This window comes from Hipposideros armiger, unplaced genomic scaffold (assembly GCF_001890085.2).
Source record: "Hipposideros armiger isolate ML-2016 unplaced genomic scaffold, ASM189008v1 scaffold_40, whole genome shotgun sequence".
NCBI classification, from domain to species: Eukaryota; Metazoa; Chordata; class Mammalia; order Chiroptera; family Hipposideridae; genus Hipposideros; species Hipposideros armiger.
Window position 1 is genome coordinate 4,523,029 of NW_017731390.1, and position 21,241 is coordinate 4,544,269.

A 21,241-nucleotide genomic window follows, 5' to 3' on the forward strand; every position below is an offset into this window, starting at 1 on the left:
TCACTGATCCTTCTCAGAACCGTTCAGTCTTTAGCCTTAGAGAATGGCGTCCTTTTCCTCAGGTGGCCCAGGTCTAGCCTTTGTCCTCTTTAGAGGCACTTACATCCCCAATCATTCTGCTTTTCTGAACTCTGCCTACAGAGTCTCTGAACGATACTTTCTGTCTGAGCACAAACATAGCTCCCAACTCTTTACAAGGTAAGAGATATCACTCTATACCTCTCATCTTCTTCTTCACAGCCTGATGCTGTTTTCTAGGACAAACTTTTCATCACTCCACATTCTTGACCCTTCTTGAGCGCACGAGTCCAAATTCTGAGTCTTGGTGCAAGAGCTCAGACATCTCTGAGGGCTCAAATCTTGAGTGTCTCTGAGTTTCCAAATCTCCACTAGAGACCAGCATACATACCTGCTCTCAGTGGGGTACACTTTAAAGTTAGGACTTTAAACATTTAACATTTCCATTACAGTCTGACTGCTCGTCCTGGGATATATATGGGAAGTACTGCTTTTTCCCTTAAAATATTCTAAACCTTATATTTAGCAGAGGAGGAGAATAAAAATCATGATACAGAATCTACTAGGGAAAACTTTATGTTGACCTGAGCTTTGTCAATAACACAGTGTTTCAACTGAGTAAAATTTTGTGTTCTTAAACATTTCTCTTTGCAAAAGAAATCTGAGGTGTTTTTATATCTGGGCCACTGTATGGGCCTAGCAAAATGTCAGAGAGCTGCATTTAAAAGGTGAGAGATTTTTGTCACTGACAAAGTCAGAAGCTGAGTCAGGAACAGCTCAGAGGTAACAAAGCGTAAGATTAGCTAGCTTATCTGTATCCAGGCAAATATCTTTTTGGGAGAGTGCCTTAAGGAATCTAGAAAGTGCTAGATTTATTTATTTATTTTTCCTGGTGGGAGTGGTGGAGGGTAATGGGGAGAACACGTCTATTTAGTTCTCTGCCAGGAGGAAATACCCTTGCAACACTTCAAATGGTGGTAAGGAACCTCTGGAGAGCCAGTTCTCTTCCTGTTCCACCCTCACCCCCATTCTGTCACCTTCACTCCAAGGGAACTTTTCATGGGGTGGGGTGTTTCTCAGATTGTGGCCTCCTGAGTGTGTGGTGGGAGGCCTGCCTTACAATGGAGGAGAGAGACCTACAAGGGTCATGTTCAGAGGGACTCTGGCTCAGAAAGCAAATGTGCTGCCTGAAGCCACTGCAAGACTTCACTGTCCAACGCGGTTGGTCAGACGTGAGTCCCAACCCGCCCTTTTCTGTAAGCATCTTGCTAACATTCTCCTTCACCCTCTTCCCCCACCCCCAGCAGAGGGAGGCTGGAGGGTCATTAATTAGTATAAGGAGTGCCTACAGAAGAAAGTGTTTACTTGTGTGGTGGTAACCGTTACATACCACCGGGTTCCACTTTTAAGATTTAAGAAGGTGGAGTTTCCACATATACATTTTCTCTGGACTTGATGTGCCCCCATCTAGGCTCAGAATGCCATAGTGAAAGTACAACCTTTGGAAATCATTCAGAAAACCCATTAGTCACAGGGAAAATGAGGGTCATACCAACAAAAAGCGTTCCCAAGTGGGTGGGATGGGCCTGAGTTTCACTACCTTAAGGTGCAGAAGTTGGTGTTTTCAGCAGAGACTTTCCCACTAATCTGGTGGAAATTCTCGCTTTCCCTAGCTTCCTCTCCTTCTAATCCTTGCTTCCAAATTCTCTTTCTTTTGTTCCCTGAATAGTCAACAGGATGTGTGATATTTCAAGAATTTATTAGGCAGCTCCTCTTTCACAATGGGTGTAAGCAACCTGGCACAGCTTGGAGTCTAGGATTATGTAAACACAGTGATAGAGTGAACACTACACACAGAAATACATCTAGTCTTTTAGCCGAAATCTCCAACATGTTGGGACTGTTGCCATGGAATTTCACAAAATCTTTTTTCCTGAGACAGACACCATAGCACAAAGAGGGATGAGCCATTTGTGCAGTCTGAGGTGGGACATTTTAATTACTGCCAGTGCATAAACGAGTTGAGTTTGAGCCTAATGCATAAACCCTTTTGAAATATCAAGGCAGATACATAAAATGCAAATCTACCAGGAATTTGGGATTCTTGGCTCTGGTAGAAATGTTCATGAAGCTGACTCTTAATTTGTAAATAGGCTCCATGAAGTTGTCCCTGGAAGCAGAATTTATTTTCCCTAACACAAGTTCTTAAAAAGGAAAAAAAAAAAAAAAGAAAAAAAAGAGAAGGTTTTGGCAAGCAGCTGCAGGTGCCAGTTTGTGTGTACACTTTGGGGCAAGATCAAAATATCTTCCTGTTTTTTGTTCCTCCCCACCATCCTCTTCACATTCACAACTCAGTGGTTAAAGGAAAAACTTAACACTACCATTTTCACACCAAAGACATGTGAAACACATATTCATACACAGACGCTTCTGCTTAAACTTAATGCTGCATAAACACTTACTGTTTCAAACATTGGTGGGTATTAAATACCCACCAATACATTAAGAGCTTTAAAAAAATAACTGGTTACTGCATAATCACATATATGTAAAGCTTAGAGAACGTCTAAATCCAACTCTTATGCAACGGTAAAGGAAACTTAGTTTTAAGAGTTAAGTGATTTCAATGGAATACCATTCTGCCATAAGAAAAGATGAAATACTGCCATTTGTGACAACATGGATGGATTTTGAGATCATCATGCTAAACGAAATAAGTCAGAGAAAGTCGAGAACAATATGACCTCACTTATATGTGGGACATAAAACTGAAAGCAACAAAGGAACAAGACAAACAAACAAACAAAAACTCATAAACACAGACAACAGTTTAGTGGTTACCAGAGGGTAAGGGGGGAGGGGAGTGGTAGAAGAGAGTAAAGGGGGTCAAATACATGGTGATGGAAGGAGAACTGACTCTGGGTGGTGAACACACAATGTGATATATAGATGATGTATTACAGGAACGTACACTTGAAACCTATGTAACTTTACTAACCATTGCCACCCCAATAAATTTAATTAAAAAAAAGAGTTAAGTGATTTGCCCAAAGTCATACAGCTGCTTAGGGCAAATGTGGAATTAACAAACAGATTTTGTGACCCCTATTACAGTGTTAATTTTACAGTGATCACAGCGCTTTTCCTTGATAGCGTGCCTCCCATAGTTAAAGATAGAGATGACCAATCCATCTGCAGAACCAAGATCAGACTTTCAGGAATCTTAGTGGAATACAGCAGCTCCATTTCAAAAGGGGATAAGGGGGAGCCCAACCTGCCTGATGAAGAAGAGCCTGCCAGCAGAGCTGTTCCCCTCCTTACCCCATCATGAAGCTCAGCTCTGATCTAAATAACACTCATGGCGTCTATCCCTGAGTTGTCCTCTCTGTAGGGAGGGGGTGACTAAGTCATACTTTTGGGGTTCTTTGGTATTTTTTTGTCAAAGACATCAATGGCAAGTTTGCTTTGGGTCTTTACTAATATTCCATGAAAGAGACCAAGGACTTTCAGCAGTGTTTTTTTTTTCTCTCCCCTGGTGGTGCTGCTAAACCATCTTCCCACTCAGAACTCAGCTCTGCCAATCTTGATCACAGGAAATGGATGCTGTCACCCACAGTGGATAACTTCCTGGAGTTTCAATGACGGTCTATATTTAAAACCATCAGTTCTGGTATAGAATTTCTTCTGTAGATAACCGGTTCAACCCAAAGCAGCTTTTAATTGGAGATGGGAGGGTAAAGAGTAGAAGCAGAAGCATCATCAGATGATTTCTTTCTTTTTTTGTTTTGTTTTTGTTTATGTAATAAGAAATGGATCTGATGCTCAGTGATTAGGTCTTCAGTCATTGGTAACAGGCACTTATTTTATGGCTATTCTTTTCCTTACTATTAGACTCTAATTGGGATGGGGAGATTATATCCTAACCCTTCAGCCTTGTGTTAAGTACAGAAGGGTGAGGCTTCCCAACAATTTCAGCTGGTCAGCTCTTCTCTGTGGACCTGGGCTTACAACCAGAAGGCTTTTGCATGTATGGCTGGCTAACGTATCTCAGAAAGAATGTCTCATGCAGCACAACAGGGGGGCTCTTTCGACTGACAACAAACTCCAAAGAAAGCCTGTTCTATTGATGCAAAAGACAATGACCAAATACTTCATTGGCTTTTTAAAATATCACAAAATTCAAGTTCCTGATGGGAAAACAAAGGTTGCACAAAGTAGTAACATGGTATATCTGCAAGCAACTGTTGAATGGAGTCTGAGTTTTTCTGTTGTCCACATGAACATGAGCCTTTGGGTACTAAACATGGTATGGAAAGGAGTTTGGAACTGAGTTTGTTTTGAGAGTGACTTGTTAGGCGGGGGTATCAGTTTTTAAAAGCGATGTTGAATGCTAGGTGCAAATCATCTCTGGGGCCAGATGTTCACTTCAGTGTGGCTCTGTGCTCTCCTCTGGCTATGTGAGACGAGAACTCATACCGGTCATGGCTTCGATACCCACACATGTTACACTCAAAGGGATCACGGAAGCCATGGCAGCCCATGTGAATAGTGAACATCACATAATCCAGGAAGAGGACTCGGCAGTGGTCACACCGATACACATCCATCATCTCCCCTTCTTTGTTGATCACTTTGATGGAGTCTCGTGGGCAGATGGGTGGGGGCTTGAGGAGTTCATAGGCACGGGGGACCTCCTTCAGCAGCGGCATTCCATTGCGGACCCGTGGAGGGACCATATGATTTTGCTGGTACATGTGATTCTGGCGTTCTTCATGGTTGCTGTCAGTGTCCGTGGAGTCATGGCCACTGTTGTTGGGGGAGAGGCCTCTTTCAGAAGGCAGGCTCTTCTCTGGCAGGTGGATGTTCTTCTTTTCCAGGTCCTGGGGCGCACCATTCGGCATCTCAGCACGGGTGAGGGCTATGGGATACATGCTGCTGATAACTGGAACCATCTCTGAGGTGGGAGCAGGGGGTGTCTGGACTAACGGGCGCAGGGCCTCAGCACCAAGATAGCTGATGGCATTATTGATGGCTTGGTCCATCATTCGGGTCTGTATTATCTCACTCTCTTTCTCGTACATATAGCTGGGAGTATAGTTGACGTCAAAGCAGTGGCGCTTTTCACCTAGAACAAATGACAGAGTGAGTTACAAAAGGAAAAATACGCAGGCAGAGTGTTTGTAAAATTGTTTTTCGGAATCATGTTCAAGGACACCCAGTCCAGCAGAATGGTTCCATGCGGTGCTGAAGTCTCAGGGGACAGCGGTTGACAGCACACATTTGGGCAGTCAGAATAAATTAAGCCAGCAGGCAAAAGGAAGAGTCAGAGATGTCATTAAGCTGAAGCCACCATGTGAGTTGTTTCCACTGCTCCTGTCAGAGGGGAACTCTGGGGAAAAGGAAGCAAGAGAACAGGAAGATGGGGGCTCAAGGGGGCTCCCTGTGCAGGAGCATCGGGGCTTCTGCACTTCCCCTGTGCGAGAACGCTTAAGACACAGTCATTTCCCAAACTCTTATTTTGCTTGTTATTTTCTGCTTGTCATACAAAGGAGCCAGGGGGACGGAAGTACTGCAGAAAGTGGGGATGTTCAGTGACGAGCCTCAGCGGCTTTTTAAATAGCTACAGGGGTAGAAAAAATAGCTCCAGAAACTCCCCACTCCCTGCCCTTGCCACTCCCCAAACACATTGGTCACCAGACTGAGATTTAAGTAAAAGAGCTTCAAATGTAGAAAGTTTTAGAAAAGCTTTCTTGATGAAAGAACATGATCTTTGTCCCTTTCATAAAGTGTGTTATTCTTTTGCTTGAAAAAAAAATGTATCATTGATACATATGCGATCATTAGGACCTATCTCACACTTAACTGAAACATTTATTTGTGGTCACCCTCTCCTATTTCGCATGTCAAACTGCTGAGAAATTTTGAAAACAGAGTTTAGCCACCTTCAGGGCGTGTGGGCGTTGTGTGTTAGAAAACAGAGGCTCTCTGGCCACAGGGAAAGCAGGAGCAGGGTCTGCAAGTGAGGGCAGATGTGCTCAGTGGTGAGTGGCTGGTAGAGGGAAGAGAAAGCGGGAAAGCTATGTCAAGAGCTGCAAGTGAGGCTAAGGTTATTGCTGACGCGTTTTCATTCTGTAGGTGCTGGATTCTAGAAAGATTTGCTGAGCTATACCTCTCCTCTTTTCTCTAACATGTCCTAGGCACACGGTGGTTCCAAAATTTGTCCCTGCCATACAGTACAGGGTCCAGTAATGAAAACCCACAAGAAAACAAAAGGATTGGGAGAACCAGTTCCTTTTCCTGAGGTGTCTCCAACCTAGTGGGAGAGAAATAAGGCCTGTATATATGGAACTGGAGAAAAATACATGTTAAAAGCTGTGAAAGGGTGGCCTTGCCATATGGAGGCCTTTGATTATATTCCAAATGCCATGTTTGAGGCATGTCAGCAGGGGAGTAATATGTCTTCTATAAAAAGAATTACGAGGCAAGGGCAAGGCAGTTTGGTACAAATTGTATATTTAAGTGTTAAGAGAATGCAAAAAAATCAGGAGTACTTGGGGAAGGGAAAGTATTCTTGCAAAACCTAAATTTTGAGCAGGATCTTGAAATGGTAGGATTTGGATTTTCAGAGAGGTAGAGGAGATGTCCTAATTGAGGGAGGAGCATGAATGAAGGCAGAGAAGTGGGACTAGACAGGACATGAGCAGGGAAGACTAAGAGTCTGGCTATAGCTAATATCAAGGAGTATGAAAGAAAGTATTTTTCAAGCTTCACTTATTCCTTCACATTCTGCAGTGTTCACACACCAGGGTGGTGACTGACAGCATGAGCTCTAGAGTCAGATGGACTAGATTTGATGCTGGCTCATCAGTTACTAGCTGCATGACCTTGGGCCAGTTATTTGTCTATGGCTCCATGTCCTCCTGTAAAATGGGGATAATAATGGTATCTACCTCACAGGTCACTGGTCCGCGCTTAGAACAGTGCCTGGCACACAGAAAGCACTAGGTAAACATCAGGGGTTTTTGTTTTGTTTGAATCCATTCGCTGTTTCTTTCCCTCTTTCTTTCTTTCTTTCTTTTTTCTCTTTCTTTTGTTAAAATAAATGTTTTTTAAGGAAACTTTGTATCACTAACATAAATGGAAAACCAGAATCACTTGCCACAAATAGAAGGTAAAATCAAGATGATGAAACAGAGCAATCGATTCCATTTTGATCAGACATTACTGTGTGCACTTGGAGACAAAGATCCCCTCCCTCTTTGTTCAAAACAGGGATTCCCAAATGGTAGATTAGTGGTAAAGACAGCTAGCATCAAATTAAATCTAAATCTTTCTCTTTGGTATAATCAGGGAGACTGAAAGAGAGCTAAAAAGAAAATAATTTTCTTGCCATGTGGATCAAGGTTTTTAAATGCCCTCTGGGCCTCCTGCATCCCACATTTTGGGAGATATTGAAAAAAGAAAACACTTGGCGGTACCAAATGATGGACATTCTGAATGGCCAACCATAGGGTTTGGATTTGAACAAAGTGCAAACAATCACATGGCCTTGAGCAAGGGAGGCTTGTGGTCAAAATGTTATTTTCAGGATATTCATGTAACAGCAATGTGTAAGATGGACCGGAACAGCAAGAAACTGCAGCCAGAAAGACCAGCTAACAGATCTAATCTAATCAGACGCATTTGTCCTGCATCCCTACTACCTCAAGGCCAACCTGGTAGTTTCTAGACAAATACCTGAGAGAAAACATACGCAAAGCAAAACATCCTGCCTTGGCAACGCAATAAAAAGCAACAGAAAAGTAGACCTTTGCCAAAGTAACCAATGGTTCTTATTTTTAACTTCCAGATTGGATGTATCTTTGATAAGGCTGTTTGGGAGAATGAGCCTGAGAAGAGGAAAGGTGGCTAAGGGTTACAAATATCCATTCCCCTAAGAGTCACAAAGAAGTGATGAACTTTGGTTTCGTGGCCTTTTCAGGGTTATTGATGATGTTCCAGCGTGGCCAGCTCTACTCGACTCCTCATATACCAGGCGTTCTTGAGAATGTTTTCATCTTTTCACCTAACAATGAAGCTCCAGAAAGTTTCCGGGGTGGGGCAGGCACATCACAAACTCTGCCTTAATCCTTTCTCCCAGAAGATGGCTTTGCTTAACAAGGCCTAACATTTCACAACCCATACCACCTGCAGCCTATGTCAGAAAACAGCTGAGTGCTAAAGTTGTAAGAGGCAAAACATTAAGAGGAAAAAGAACCTCTGGATGAGTGGAAATATGTGACTGAGTTCTGCGGTTAACGCAGACCATTGTTCATTGTTAAGAAGATGGGAGAGCCTAAGATCTTCACGTGCACGCACCCTGCAGTCATCAGATCCCCTCATCTCCGAGTTACGGTAACTTGAGTCGTGCAGATGATTATCAGTCACCTGTAGACACGATGACTCAATGTGTATGAAACTCAGAATGGGTAAGCTACAGTAATTGAAAAGCCAACAGCTCACGTTTCTTTAGTAACACACTCATAAGAAAGGTTAGTCAAACCACAAGAGTGTAACTGCTCCCAAACCTGCACGGAGCCTCTAGTCCAGCTTCTAGTCAAAATCATACTGCACCTTTCAATGACTAATGAGAGCAGCTTCAGGCTGAATTAGAGGTTTTCTCCCAATGAAAATACAAATGGCAACAGCAAGTCCTAAGTTTCGAAACCAAGGCTGCAGGGTTGGGCCATTCCCTACCTGTGATTCTTTTTAAACGTGTCGATCCCTAATACCTAGGCTTTGGTAACTCTAAACTGAGCAACTATCTGACCTGAATTACGGCCATGTGGCGAGGGCATATGGTTGTGGGCTGCTAAATGCCATCTTCAAAGTACAGAATCACAGCCTAGAACTAAAAGGGACCGTCACTGAGCATGTGGGTTCAGACCTCTCCCTTTGGGGTGGATGAGATCCACACCCTAACCTGTTTACTTCTGGTCTTTGTACTTCATGGTACCTAGCACTGTGCCTTACACAGAATACTAATAAGAACAGCTACTATTTATTTAGCCCCTGTTATATATCCAATGCTGTCCTAGATACTTTAAATATTGTCTCATTTTACCTAGATGAATTAGCATCTCTTAGTCAGATGAAGAACCTAAAGCACAAACAGTTTGATTAAGTTGCCAAAGCTGCTCAGTTGCTAAATGGAGAACCAGGATGCAATCCAAGGGCCCAAATACCTCAGTATGGGTTTGGCATTAACTGTTTCCCAGCTGCTACCTTGCCCATAGCTGCACAATCCCACCACTGGCAGTGACTTCAGATTCTCTGCTGGGATGGTTCCCATAAGCAGTGAAAAAGCAACTGTGCTTTGTTCCATATGGGCCAGCATGAAGCATTCAAGAAATATCTATGATGCACAGAGTTTTGATATCTATAAGGTGCTTAACAGTGTGACTAGCATATGAAGCGCTCAATAAGAGATATTTTATTATGATGATTATTGTCATCATCATCATCATCGTCACACCATGTTAGAGGCTTTGAGTAATACAAACATAATTGAATCCAATAGGAGGTGCAGCATTTACAGAACTTCATTACAAATCTGTATCCTTAATACTATGTAGTGGAACCAAGTATAGAGTAGACAAGAGAGCAGAGAGAGAAAAACACAGACCACTTCTCAAATATGCCACACATAACATGGGACAAATGTTAATATGTTCTTTTCTTTAAAGACCCCTTGTCATCTGAGGTGGTGGTAGTGGTGGTGGTGGAGACAGTCATATGTCTCACAAAAAGCAGACTTTTAAACTTGCCTTGAATGCAGAGGGAGAAGAGAGCTGAGAGGAGAGCAGGGGATGAAGACCACATGTACCAGGGGTGCCAAAAAAATGTATACAAGTGGACACTGTGGTCAATGTTGCTCAAGCAGTAGTTCGCTGTAATCAGAAGTGTCTGGATGCTGGTGGTAATTGCAGAAGTCAAACGTGACTTGGGTTCACCTTGATATCGGTATACTGTATTCCCCCATGTATAAGACGCACCCTTTTTCGAAAAGTTTGGGGTCTAAAAACTTGGGTGCATCTTATACAGTGGTTGTAGATTTTTTTTTACTTGCATTTCCCACAAATGATGAGGAGTTGTATGAATTTTATGATGAATAAAACTTGAGTTCAATGACTTTATGTAATACTTTTTTTTTCAAATTTCGGGCCCCAAAATTAAGGTGCATCTTATACATGGGAGCATCTTATACATGTGGAAATACAGTATAGCATTACAATTTTAATACAGTTTTCCTTTCTTAAAATGTGTACACATTTTTTTTGCACCCTCTATACTTATAAGGGCAGATGTGAGGGTGGGCATTCCAGACCAAGAGCAGGGAAAGAACGACTACATGGAAGTGGGCAAGTATTATATAGAAGGGAGTAGTTCACTGTGGCTGAATTAAAGGAATAGCTAGCTGGCTGAAATGATAAAATTAGAAAAGGTGAATTCGAGACAGATTGTGGAAGGCTCAGACAGCCTGGGGGGTTTGGATTTTATTGCAATGGGGAGCCATTGAAAGGTTTTTGTGAGGAGGGGGAAAAATTATTTGAACATTATAAAAAGAACACAATTCCAATATTATAATCATCATGATGGGGGAATGTGAAATATTCAGGTTTTCTTTAAGTTTCTTCAAGTCACTTGAATGTATTTGTTGCTACCTTCATACAATTTGCACTGTGTATTATCGCTTATTCTCACTACAAGCACATATCCCAAGAAAAAAAAGTAGGGTAAATGGAATATCTGATGGTGATTTGTGGCTCTGATCTCAATCTAAATGAGACTAAAGTGACTAACACTTCTTCCAGGAGGAAGAAAGCAGAGGGGAGCCACAAAACAAGAAGCAGGAAGGAGAGTGAACAGAGACAGCTGTGGGGGTGGCGGGGAGGAAAACTGAGCTGGAGACCACATTTATTTTTGTGGTTGTCACTGCAGAAGTCTTTGTCCTCTGTAAGGCACAATGACGTGCTGTTTGGATATAGTCTGTCCTGATGGAGTCACCAGGAGAAGACACTTCTTTTCTTAAGGAAACACACCCTTGAGGGAGAATGACTGCCCTTCTTCAGGGCTTTTCTTTCACCAGTTTTCAGTGACCAGACTCGTCTCTGTCCAAAGCCCCTGTGTCACACATATGCCACGCAGTGCTCTGGGTGAACTCCCTTGGACTGCAGCACTTTACAGCCCTAGGTTCTGGCCCTGCTCTGTGACCTACGAGCTGTGCTGATAGGGAATCCATCTCTCTGACTTCCCTTCTTGCTTTGGTAAAAGTACTTCACAGGTGGCTCCTAATAGCCCTTCAAGCTATAAGATTCTGTGACTTTGTAAATGCATATAGGATTATGGATTTCAGCTCTTTGGGAAGGGGTAGGAGAAGAAGATACTTTGTGCTTTTAGAAACAGATATTAAAACTGCTTCCTGTCCCTCTGTTAACCAAAGTGGACAATTTCGCATTACTTACTTACAGGGAGAACCGATGGTGTTTGGTGAAGTGTCAAAACCTCATGCACATGTTTACCGCGAGGTGAGTGAAATCTTTTTTCATGTTATTTTCAACATGAAAACTTTATTTAATAAAGTAATACATAAAATTAAAAAGAAAAATAAAGAGATGCTATGGTAACCACTTTAGTTTGAATAACACATCTGTTTTTGGAGAAAGAATGAAAATCAGAAAAAGAAATATGCAGAAATGTAGTCATTTTCCTCCTCCCTCCAGGAGAGAAATCTGGCCTCTATTTTTGAGCCAAGTATTTGAACATGGCCTAGTTAGAAGTATAGCCCAACAAGTTTATAACAGGAAAATAAGATTCAGAGAAAGGACAACCCTAAAAGGGTTAGGTGCTAAAAGTAAGGTCTTCTTGTTCTTTGAAAAGAACTAAGAAGGATTATTTTGATGATGTAAAGATGCTGATTTCTAATGAATGTGTGTCAATTTATTTCCCATTTTAGAGAAAGTGATATAAAATTTCTTGAAGAATTAGGGAAAAAATGATTTTATTTTTCTCCTACTTGGGCGATTTTATTTTACTCTTACTCTTCAATAGAGGCATATTTTTTGTGTGTTTCTAAATGCACTTGGACTTAATCCAATTGTCACTCATCTACTGTTTGTCCCTAATGGATGAGAAATGCTACCTACTGGTAATTACCTCTAGCCTGCTGGGAAAGTATCAGGCTGACCTGATGCTATAATTTCACCTTTACTGTCACAGTTCAAGAGGTCAGGGAAGCCAAGGTTGGTCTGAGTGCTGTGCAACTGTCAGCAAGGATTAAAGGGAGTGACTCACTCTTCCTTCACACTTTACCCATTGCCATTTCCCTGGCAGCTGATCTTTTCAGAAAATGGTGTCTTGGAGAGGAAACATAGGAGAGAGAAGAGAAAAGACAAGAGAAGACGGGAGGAAGGGAAACATTAGCTTCATATGTTTTATATCACTCCAGCCCATACATTCATTGTGCAGTGCCATAATGTTCCTCCCTTCCTTTGATATTGCTATTTACCAATTCAAAAGGTTGATTCAGTTAAATGATTCAAGGGCTTTCTTTTATTTTAAAAAATATCTCTAAAACGAAGGTGCAGGATATAAGCTAATGCTAGAAGATAAGAACAGTGCTCAGGAACAAGAATATCGTGTGTGTAGCAGGAGCTCTAAAACCATTTCATGATGAATGAATGGACGAAAGAGCAAATGAACAAGCCGTGATGCCCTAAGTCAAATATATAAATGTTGAGCTAACGCAGCTGTTTTATGGATTCTCAGATTCATCTTCCTAAAAAAAAACAAAAACAAAGACAAAACAAAAAAAAAACCCAAAAACAAACTCTAAAATATATATGTTATGGCTCATAACATAAACACCATGTCTGTACAACCTTGAGAAAAAAGTTTTCTGCAGTTACACACATGGGCTTATAAACACGAAGTGGTATTCATGATTACTGCCTTTTCTAACTCCTCTTACAGACTGGTAGAATGATAGAGCTGGGAGGGGACCTTCCTGATCACTTCACCACCTAATGGGTCTCCTTATTTCACAGATGAGTAAGTAAACAGAGGCCTAGAAAGGTTACGTGATTTGTCTAAACACACATGGTTAAGAAATGACTGAGCTACAATAGAAACCTGGGTCTTTTGGCCTTGAATCCAGTGTTCTTCCTACTGCACTATACCACAAGTTACAAAAAAAAAAAAATTTCCCTCAGTTATTTGGGGCCCTGAAGCCCTGAAGTTGCTACCTCAGCTCAAATCAAAAGCTAACTCTACTGGGTTTCCTGATTCTACATAGAGAGAGCATGATGGTTCAGAAGATGAGAAAAATCAGCACCTACAAAATCAACATCTCTCATGAGTCTGGAAATGGAGGAGTGAAAATCCTCTGGTCACAATGGTAACAAACAAATGGAATACGGATTCCTGATGCAATGAGCAAAATGGCATGGACTTGGACATAGGAACTATGTGTTTTTAAACCCATGAAAATACCAAAGCAACTTTTATTCTATTAAGTAGGGCTTCGATGGGTTTAGGGCAGCCATAAGAGCCTTCTCTCGCCTTTTGAGCTCCTTCTTTTGCTGGGCCCACTCCAAACTTTTTGGAGTGTACTTTCTCTTCTAATAATGGCCGTTTGAGCCATTCTCTACTGCTCAGGCAATCTTCTATTTCTTTGAAGTGTACTATCTCTTCTACTAAACTGCTCTTTCACCACTTAAAAAAAAAAAGAAAAAGAACTTCTCTCATATTTTAGTTCTCTTAGACCAAAATGCATTATGCATGGACCACAAGTGGATTGAAATTAAGTCATTTTACATTTTTTTCTTGCCCATTTCTCCCCAAGCCCCTCCCACATCAACTACAGCCATTTCTAGAGTCAAAACTTTCCCCAAATTAAGATACACTCATAGCACAGAATAACAATTCAGGCTTCTTTTGTACTCCATTCAGAGACTCTTCACAAAAGTAAAGATCAAAAGACATATGAGCCATGTCTTAAGATAATGTCTTGGAATCACAATTGGTCCTCTGTGCCTAACTCCATATAGAAGATGGTAAGGAGAAGGGGGTCTCTCTAAACAGAAATGCACCAACTTTAGTCTGACAGAATTTACTTTTAATGTGATTAAAAAGGTGCAAATACTTTGTCAGCTAATCAAAATAAAATAAATAAGCATAAATACCAAACTAGGTAATTTTGAAATATATGGGTTCTTTCAATATATCTTTATAATTCACATAAAATGTCTGCCTGTAAAAAAATATCTAGATCAGAATAAAATTTAACTGGATTTAAAAACTTAATATCTAGAAAAGCTATTGAAAAGAATCAACACAAAAGGACTGGAATAAGAAATCAACAGTGGCAAGTAACTTGGGAAAAACAGACTGACAGATTTCTAAAATATTACTGGTGTTGAGGGAGACCTATTTTCATGTGATAACTATTTTTATTCAATATCACTGACTTTCAATTTATAGCAAAACTGATACATTCAATTCAGCTGCGTACTTCACAAGTACAAGTACAAAAATACCAATACAAAATCTATTTTAAATATCATGGTGACATTTATGTAAACATCTGGGAGAGTTCAGCAAAATATCTCTGCCCTTCGGCAGTCCTAATCCTTTAATCATGATTACTTCTTAGCCATCTCCTTCTGCTGTATTTTTTGACAATGCGAAAACCAATGGCATAAAAATTAACTCCAGTAAGATAAATGGTTAAATCAAACCTTGTTATTTCAATCTATGTTTTCCCAACCACTTTCCCTTAAAGCCAACTCTCAATCAAATTCAAGAAAATATGGCAATTCATTTTAGAGCATACAAAAAGTTTGAGCATGATAACGGAACCAACTTGTAAAATATAATTACAAAAGATTACAAAAATGTTATCTCGAACATCTTACTGGTGTAAATTGCATAAAGTCTCTCATGCAACATATGTCATTCAGAATAAAGAGGAAGGAACAGCATTTTTGACATCAACTCCATTTAGGAAATTGGATACCAAATATTCCCATCTTCAGTTGTTAAGATTCTTTAGTTAAAATATTATTCTATTTGCTCTAGCTATCACAATGAATCATGAAGAATAAATGTGTACAATGGAAAACCAATTACCTTCTTTTAACAGAGATTAAGCTAGGAAGGGCCTGTGTAGTAAGCATCCTATGTTATCTTATTCAAACTATCTGCTAACAACAGCAGGAAAAGCGTTGTATTCTTACCAATGAATTTCTGAGGCATTGAGCTTTTTCGTTTTGCCACATTGCTTGCTAATCTGTCCAGAACGAGAGCTCTTTCACTTCCCATCTCTGCTTTGATGTGTCTTGCCTCCGCACTTGCTGGTTTGGAAAATGTAAAAAGAAGAGGGAAAAGAACACGTTGGTAAATGGGGGAGAAAAGAAAATAAAGTGGAAGGAAAAGGGTCAGAGGTTTGATGCACACTCTGTTGTTACCTGTTGTTACTGCTCAGATTCTTGCCTGGGGAACCTGCTGTGGTCAGTGAAGCCAGGGCACCAGGGCACATTCAAATCTTGCAGTCCTTATGCTGAGATGGGAAAGCCCAACCCATCCCCAACCAGTACCTTCATTAGCAAGAGGAAGTATTAAATAAACAGCCTGGACGTGGTTGGTTGCAAAAACATAGATAGATGGAGATCTTCTAACCCCCGATCAGCCTTCTTTCTGATTCTGAGTAACTGCGTGTGACACCTGCAGACTGATATAATTCTTCTTAACAACTTTGAAAAAAAAAGTATGGTGCCCCAGATTTACTGCTCTGTTTATGTTAATAGCACTTTTGAAAATACACTTACCCAGATAGCAAGAAATCTACTCAGTGATTTGTGTATTGAAATTCTGAGTGTTTTTTTCTTTTCTTTTTCTTTCTTTCTTTTTTCCCCCTAGCATGCTCCTTTCAGTTCCTATCTTTTAAAATTCTATTTCTCTGGGCTCTGCATTATCTGTTTCATATGCGCTTCACATTTAAAAACTGTCTCAGTTAAAATTTCCCTGAGCAACACTTCTGTCTTGAAATTAAAGAGCAATTTGTATAATGAATCTTTATTACATTTCTAATGAAAAATGTGAATAAGAACTGCCTAAGAATATGGTCTAATTGTTGATCCACGCATAGACCTTCCAGTGGTATAGGCTTGTGGTTCTCAGACCTGCCTGAACATTAGAATCACCTAAAGAACATGGAAAACACACCTATGCCCAGGCCCCCATTTCAGATCAATTAAATCAGGATCTCTGGTATAGGGGCCTAGGCAATAATATTTTTAAATCTCTCCAGATGATTTTAAAATGTAGCCAGAATTGAGAACCAATGGAAGAATCAACTAAATAGTTTAAATAGTTAATTGGAATATATATATATATATATATATATATATATATATATATATATATATATATATATATATTTTTTTTACCCTCATACAGCAGGCAGTAAGTACCCAGTAAGAGTTCATGTTTAAAGTTCAATGACATACAGGCTGCTCTAAATATAAGGCTTTAAACTTGAACACATGATGTTAGTCCAAGCTAGAGATCAGCAACATTTTTCTGTAAAGGACCAGATAGTAGATATTTTAAACTTTGTGGGACACATACCATCTCTGCTCCATAGTCTCTGTCCCCCCTGCCCCATTCCACCCCACCCCACCCCAACTCACCACCCTTTAAGAATGTAAAACCCCTCTACACAAACAGGCTGCTGGCAACATTTGGCCTGAGGGTCACAGTTTACTCACTCCTGCCCTAAGCAAACATACTGTGATACTACAAACATTTCTCTCTGTTTTCTTGTAAGCATTTCAGGAGGCCTAAACTAAACACTAAAATGAAGGATCCGTAGGTTTCTAATGTCTCTAAGGAAAAAGAATTGAAATACATTTAAGAGATGAGAGTAAAAAGCAAGTGATGATTGCAGAATGGAATTTCCCCCCCCAACTATATACACAGATTTAGGAATTGTCAGTGCTTATTCTGTAGTGGAAGAGTTGGCTGTGTGAAAGGTTGCCTAATGTACGGAAATAATGTCACCAATTCCATGGTCTCTCAGACAGTCAGTGCCACAAATGGACAGGCCCAGAGAGAAAAACACTGGCCATCTTTGCAGGAAATGAATGACAGAGACCTCCAGGGCCAGACTGTCAGGTATGGTCAGGGCAAGAGAACCAAAGACAAACCAGAAAAAGAGAAATCAAAGTGCTAAGTAGTTTTCAATTTTATTGTGGGCATATTTTTGGTTTTGTTTTTTAAAACTCTAGGCCAGTCATTACATAATAAATCATGAAGCTCAGGACTTTTTAAAATTCAGGAATAAAATGATATCTGGCCCCAAAGCTGAATAAGAGAAGAGGATATTTACTAGATTTTGTGAGTTTCTTATCAAAAATAATTCTACACTCTCAAGAAATAAATTCTAGCCTCCAATTTAAGCTACTAACAACACTATTTGTGTAATGAAAACAAGGAAGGTCAGAATGAGGCCTGGGCAGCTTTTGGGCTAGCGGTGAAGTAATACAACTTTGGCTGACCGGCTGTTGTAAAGAAGTGGCACGTTAGTGACAGGACACTGCTATTGAGTGAAGTGGGTCAAATTCTGTCCAGCACAGGGATAGGTTTAAATGACCAAACAGGAAACTATTATATATATTATTTCCTTTCACACAAACCACCGCCAGATGTGGCACTCACTACTCAGAGCCCCAAAAGCAGAGAGACGAAAGACAAAGGCCTGGGATTGAAAATAAGTTCCTGAGGCTGTTATAAGGAGGCTTCTTCTTAGAAGCATCAGAGAGGCAGCGAAGTTTGTGTGTAGACTGGGAACAATTTATTCTGGTTTGAGCAACTGTGAGAGCATTAAATCCGGGTAAGTCTCCCCCTACCACTTTGTATTTATTACCAAAAAAATGTATAGTGACATGAGAATGAAGAACACTACTTTGGGAATTTTAAACTTTATCCCCGTTTTACCGCTATTCTTATTAGTTCCTTTAGTCATTCCTCTAATCATCGCCCAGACCCATGTCTGTTTCGTCTTAGGACTTTCCCAGGCATTGTGCTGCCAGTCTAGATTTCTCCCTTGTCTCTCAGCAGTCACTGTGTACATTTTACCAAAGTCTCTATCAATTACCACAAGCAGCTTTCTGGGAACACATACTCAATATCCTCTATATTTGGGAGGATGCTAAAGCGGGGCTACATTGACCTAAATAACGTAATTAGGGCATATCACTAAATGGCAAGCCTCTGAGATAACATCACCTTTTATCCCTGGTTACTCACCAAGCTTGTCTTCACAGTTACTTCTAGATACATCTTACCCTGTAAATCAGTGACCAAATGACTCACATTTTAAAAAGATGACATTCTAGAGGTTATGGATAGACAGAGAATTTGAGGCACAGGTGGACTTTCCCATTTCCACAACTCTGATTAGATTGGAAGAAATCCCCTGAAACTAAGCGGGAAGGTTTCATCTGCTCATACCCTCCTCCTGGATCATTTCCTCAAAATACCAACTCCAAGAGCCCATCGTCATTGTACATGTGAACACACTTTAGAGATTAAGTTCATCTTCACCGAGTTAACTGAGTTTTCTAATTGGCAAGTTAGGCAAAGGCCAAACTTTCAATTGAATATGGCACACTCTCATTTTCTTTCCCAAACTGCTAGATTTTTGCCTTGCAATAGCTGGACAGCTGCTGCACAATACCGCTAAATGACTGCCTTTTAAAACACAAAGAAATGCTGTGGAGTTAGACAATCTTTTTGGGATGACAAAGAGTTTAGGCAGTACACCGAAAAGGAAAAAAAAAAAAAAAGGACTATTGGCTTTTGGTTCTGGGCTTCAGCTTTAAGATCCAACTGTCTATTTATACAAATAGTCTAGACTTGTTATCTTGCTGCATCATGTCTTAAAAATGTAAGTGGAGGGAAACCAGTTTGGCAAGATAGTAAGGGAACAAGATAATGGGTGTAAATGACGAAATAGGAAATCCGTTCCTAGGTGGTATTTGGCAGTTTAATGTCGCAAGGGGTGGGTGTGGGGAATATGGGATGGTGGCAAGGAACAATTTGTACGCTTGGTTCATGAGTGAGTGTAGAAGGAGTGGGGCTGTAATTCTGGACCAATTTCCCTTCGTGGCACTTGCCTACTAGATAGTACATATACCAATTTTCATTAGCAAATGATTTTTAAGACATGTTGAAAAAAAAAATAACAAAACTGATATGAAGTCATAATCACAGAACAGATTACTACCTTTAATCTATGCAAACGTTTTAAATAGTTTGGTTTTTAGTTAACTGTTTACAGGCTGCAATTTCTATCTCAAAGTGATTTCAGATTTTATGTAATTTGTTGTGTTTTTGTTTTTGTTCAAAATCCTTCATTAGATCTTGAAGTGTTAAATGGAGCTCAAGTAAGAGGCATGCTTCCTGTCTCTTCTATGGTGTCAGTAGCTCATGGAGAGTGGAACAAAGGGGTGTTAATGTGCAATCAGAATTGTCTAGCAAGAGATTGCTATCAAAGACTGAGACAGGTTCTAACAAAAAAGTTACATAAAATTGTTGCCTTTTTGTGCAAGCAGAAAGAATATTACCTGTGAGATAGTATCAATTTTTAAAAAGAATAATCAGTTGGGAAAATAGACGATTAAAACGTTTTTTAACTTTTTCTTTGGTCTGCTACTTGGTAAAATACAAGTTTATTCTGAAACTCTTATGCTTGTATTAGCTCAACTGAAACAATGAGAATAAAGATAAAAGGTTTTGACTCCTAGATTCATAAATAAATATAATTATTCAATTACTTTAAAAATCTTGTTATTGCTAGAACTCATTGTCATACAAAAATATGTCCCACTCTAAGTATTCATAATTTGTGTGAAATGAGGCTAAATGAATCTCTATACCAGCTGTTAGTCCCTTTCTGGAATAAGGATCAAGCTAATGTGAAAATGAAATCTGGGGTATTCTGTAGTCATTCTTTTTTTCATATATACTCCATTAAGACAGCAGAATTGGATTATCTTGATGATGTCATTCGTGATGTCTGGAGAAGAAATGTGGACTGAAGTGGCAATATCACACATTTTCTATTAGACCTGGTGTTATATCAATAGATCAAGTACCCATTCCCTTGTTGGAGTGAATTCTTCAAGGGTAGAGCTTTAACCTTCACTCATCTTTACAAACAGCTCTGACACAGAGCCTGACACACAGAGAAGACAACAAATGCTATCAGTATAAAAGAAAAATGATCAATAAGGCCAGACGTTCTGTTGCCCAACACGGCATACTTTTGCAGACTAGTCTTCCACTCCAAGGCCTTTTTATCTGTCCTGCTTCCATAAAGGCTTGCTTCCTGTTGGGGACAGGTTGGTCTCAAAGCTTGGCTCTCACACTAGGCTGCACTTCAATTTATAATAAGCACTTGAAGAATAAGTGCTGAATCCACAGTAGCAATGGAGCACCATCACTTTAAAAGCTAGGTATGAAGGGATAAGATTTACATAGGGATAAAGATGACTACTTTAATCATCAGGTTCAGAATGGGACACTATGTCCAGACTGGGACTCCCAATTTTAGGAAGGAAAGAGAAATGGAAACCATATTGGTAATAATTAAAGTATTGGCTTGTGTTGGATTACACCATCTTTACATTTTGGATTTTGGGGAAAATCGTGGGAAATATTTGAAATATAAAAGAGAATAATACATTGACTGACATGCAGTATTTATTATATTTCATTAAGCTGTGGCTTTATATATTTTGTAACCTGAAACCACCATATTACAACATATTTGTTTAAAAAAAATCAAAACTTGCTGACTTAGTTAACCCTTTATTTTTTTGCTGAGACTTAAAATATGTTGCACGCATCCATCAAACCACCCTGTGAAATGCAAATGAACTCATCCTCTGTATTTCAGCATTTCCTGAATCACCTTATACCACTGAAGATAGCTCAAATATTTCTTTTGATACCTTCCTAATTTGAAATGTCTAAAAAAGGTTATGGTGAATGGGAAGTAAGGTGGTAATCTTACTTAAAAATTAATAATTTTGAGCTTGTTGTTCATAGAGGGTAGTGCACTTACTTTTCCCCCCAACTTCCAGGAGAATCAAAACACACACACACACACACACACACA

At 39.9% G+C, this 21,241-nt stretch overlaps 1 protein-coding gene across 4 annotated transcripts in view; it reads right to left on the reverse strand.

Moving 5' to 3' along the window:
- Positions 1 to 3,007: 3,007 nt before the first annotated feature.
- IKZF3 (IKAROS family zinc finger 3) overlaps positions 3,008 to 21,241 on the reverse strand; it is a 78,918-nt gene continuing 60,684 nt past the window's right edge. For 3 of the 4 annotated variants that reach the window (XM_019638469.1, XM_019638470.1, XM_019638471.1), the window contains 2 exons: positions 15,294 to 15,410; positions 3,008 to 5,143 (listed from right to left, as the gene is read on the reverse strand). In XM_019638469.1, coding sequence (XP_019494014.1) covers positions 4,440 to 5,143; positions 15,294 to 15,410 — 821 coding nt within the window. In that variant the 3' untranslated portion in view covers positions 3,008 to 4,439. Of the gene's footprint in view, positions 5,144 to 15,293; positions 15,411 to 15,524; positions 15,876 to 21,241 lie in introns of those variants that run through there. The other variant, XM_019638472.1, reaches the window with a different exon arrangement.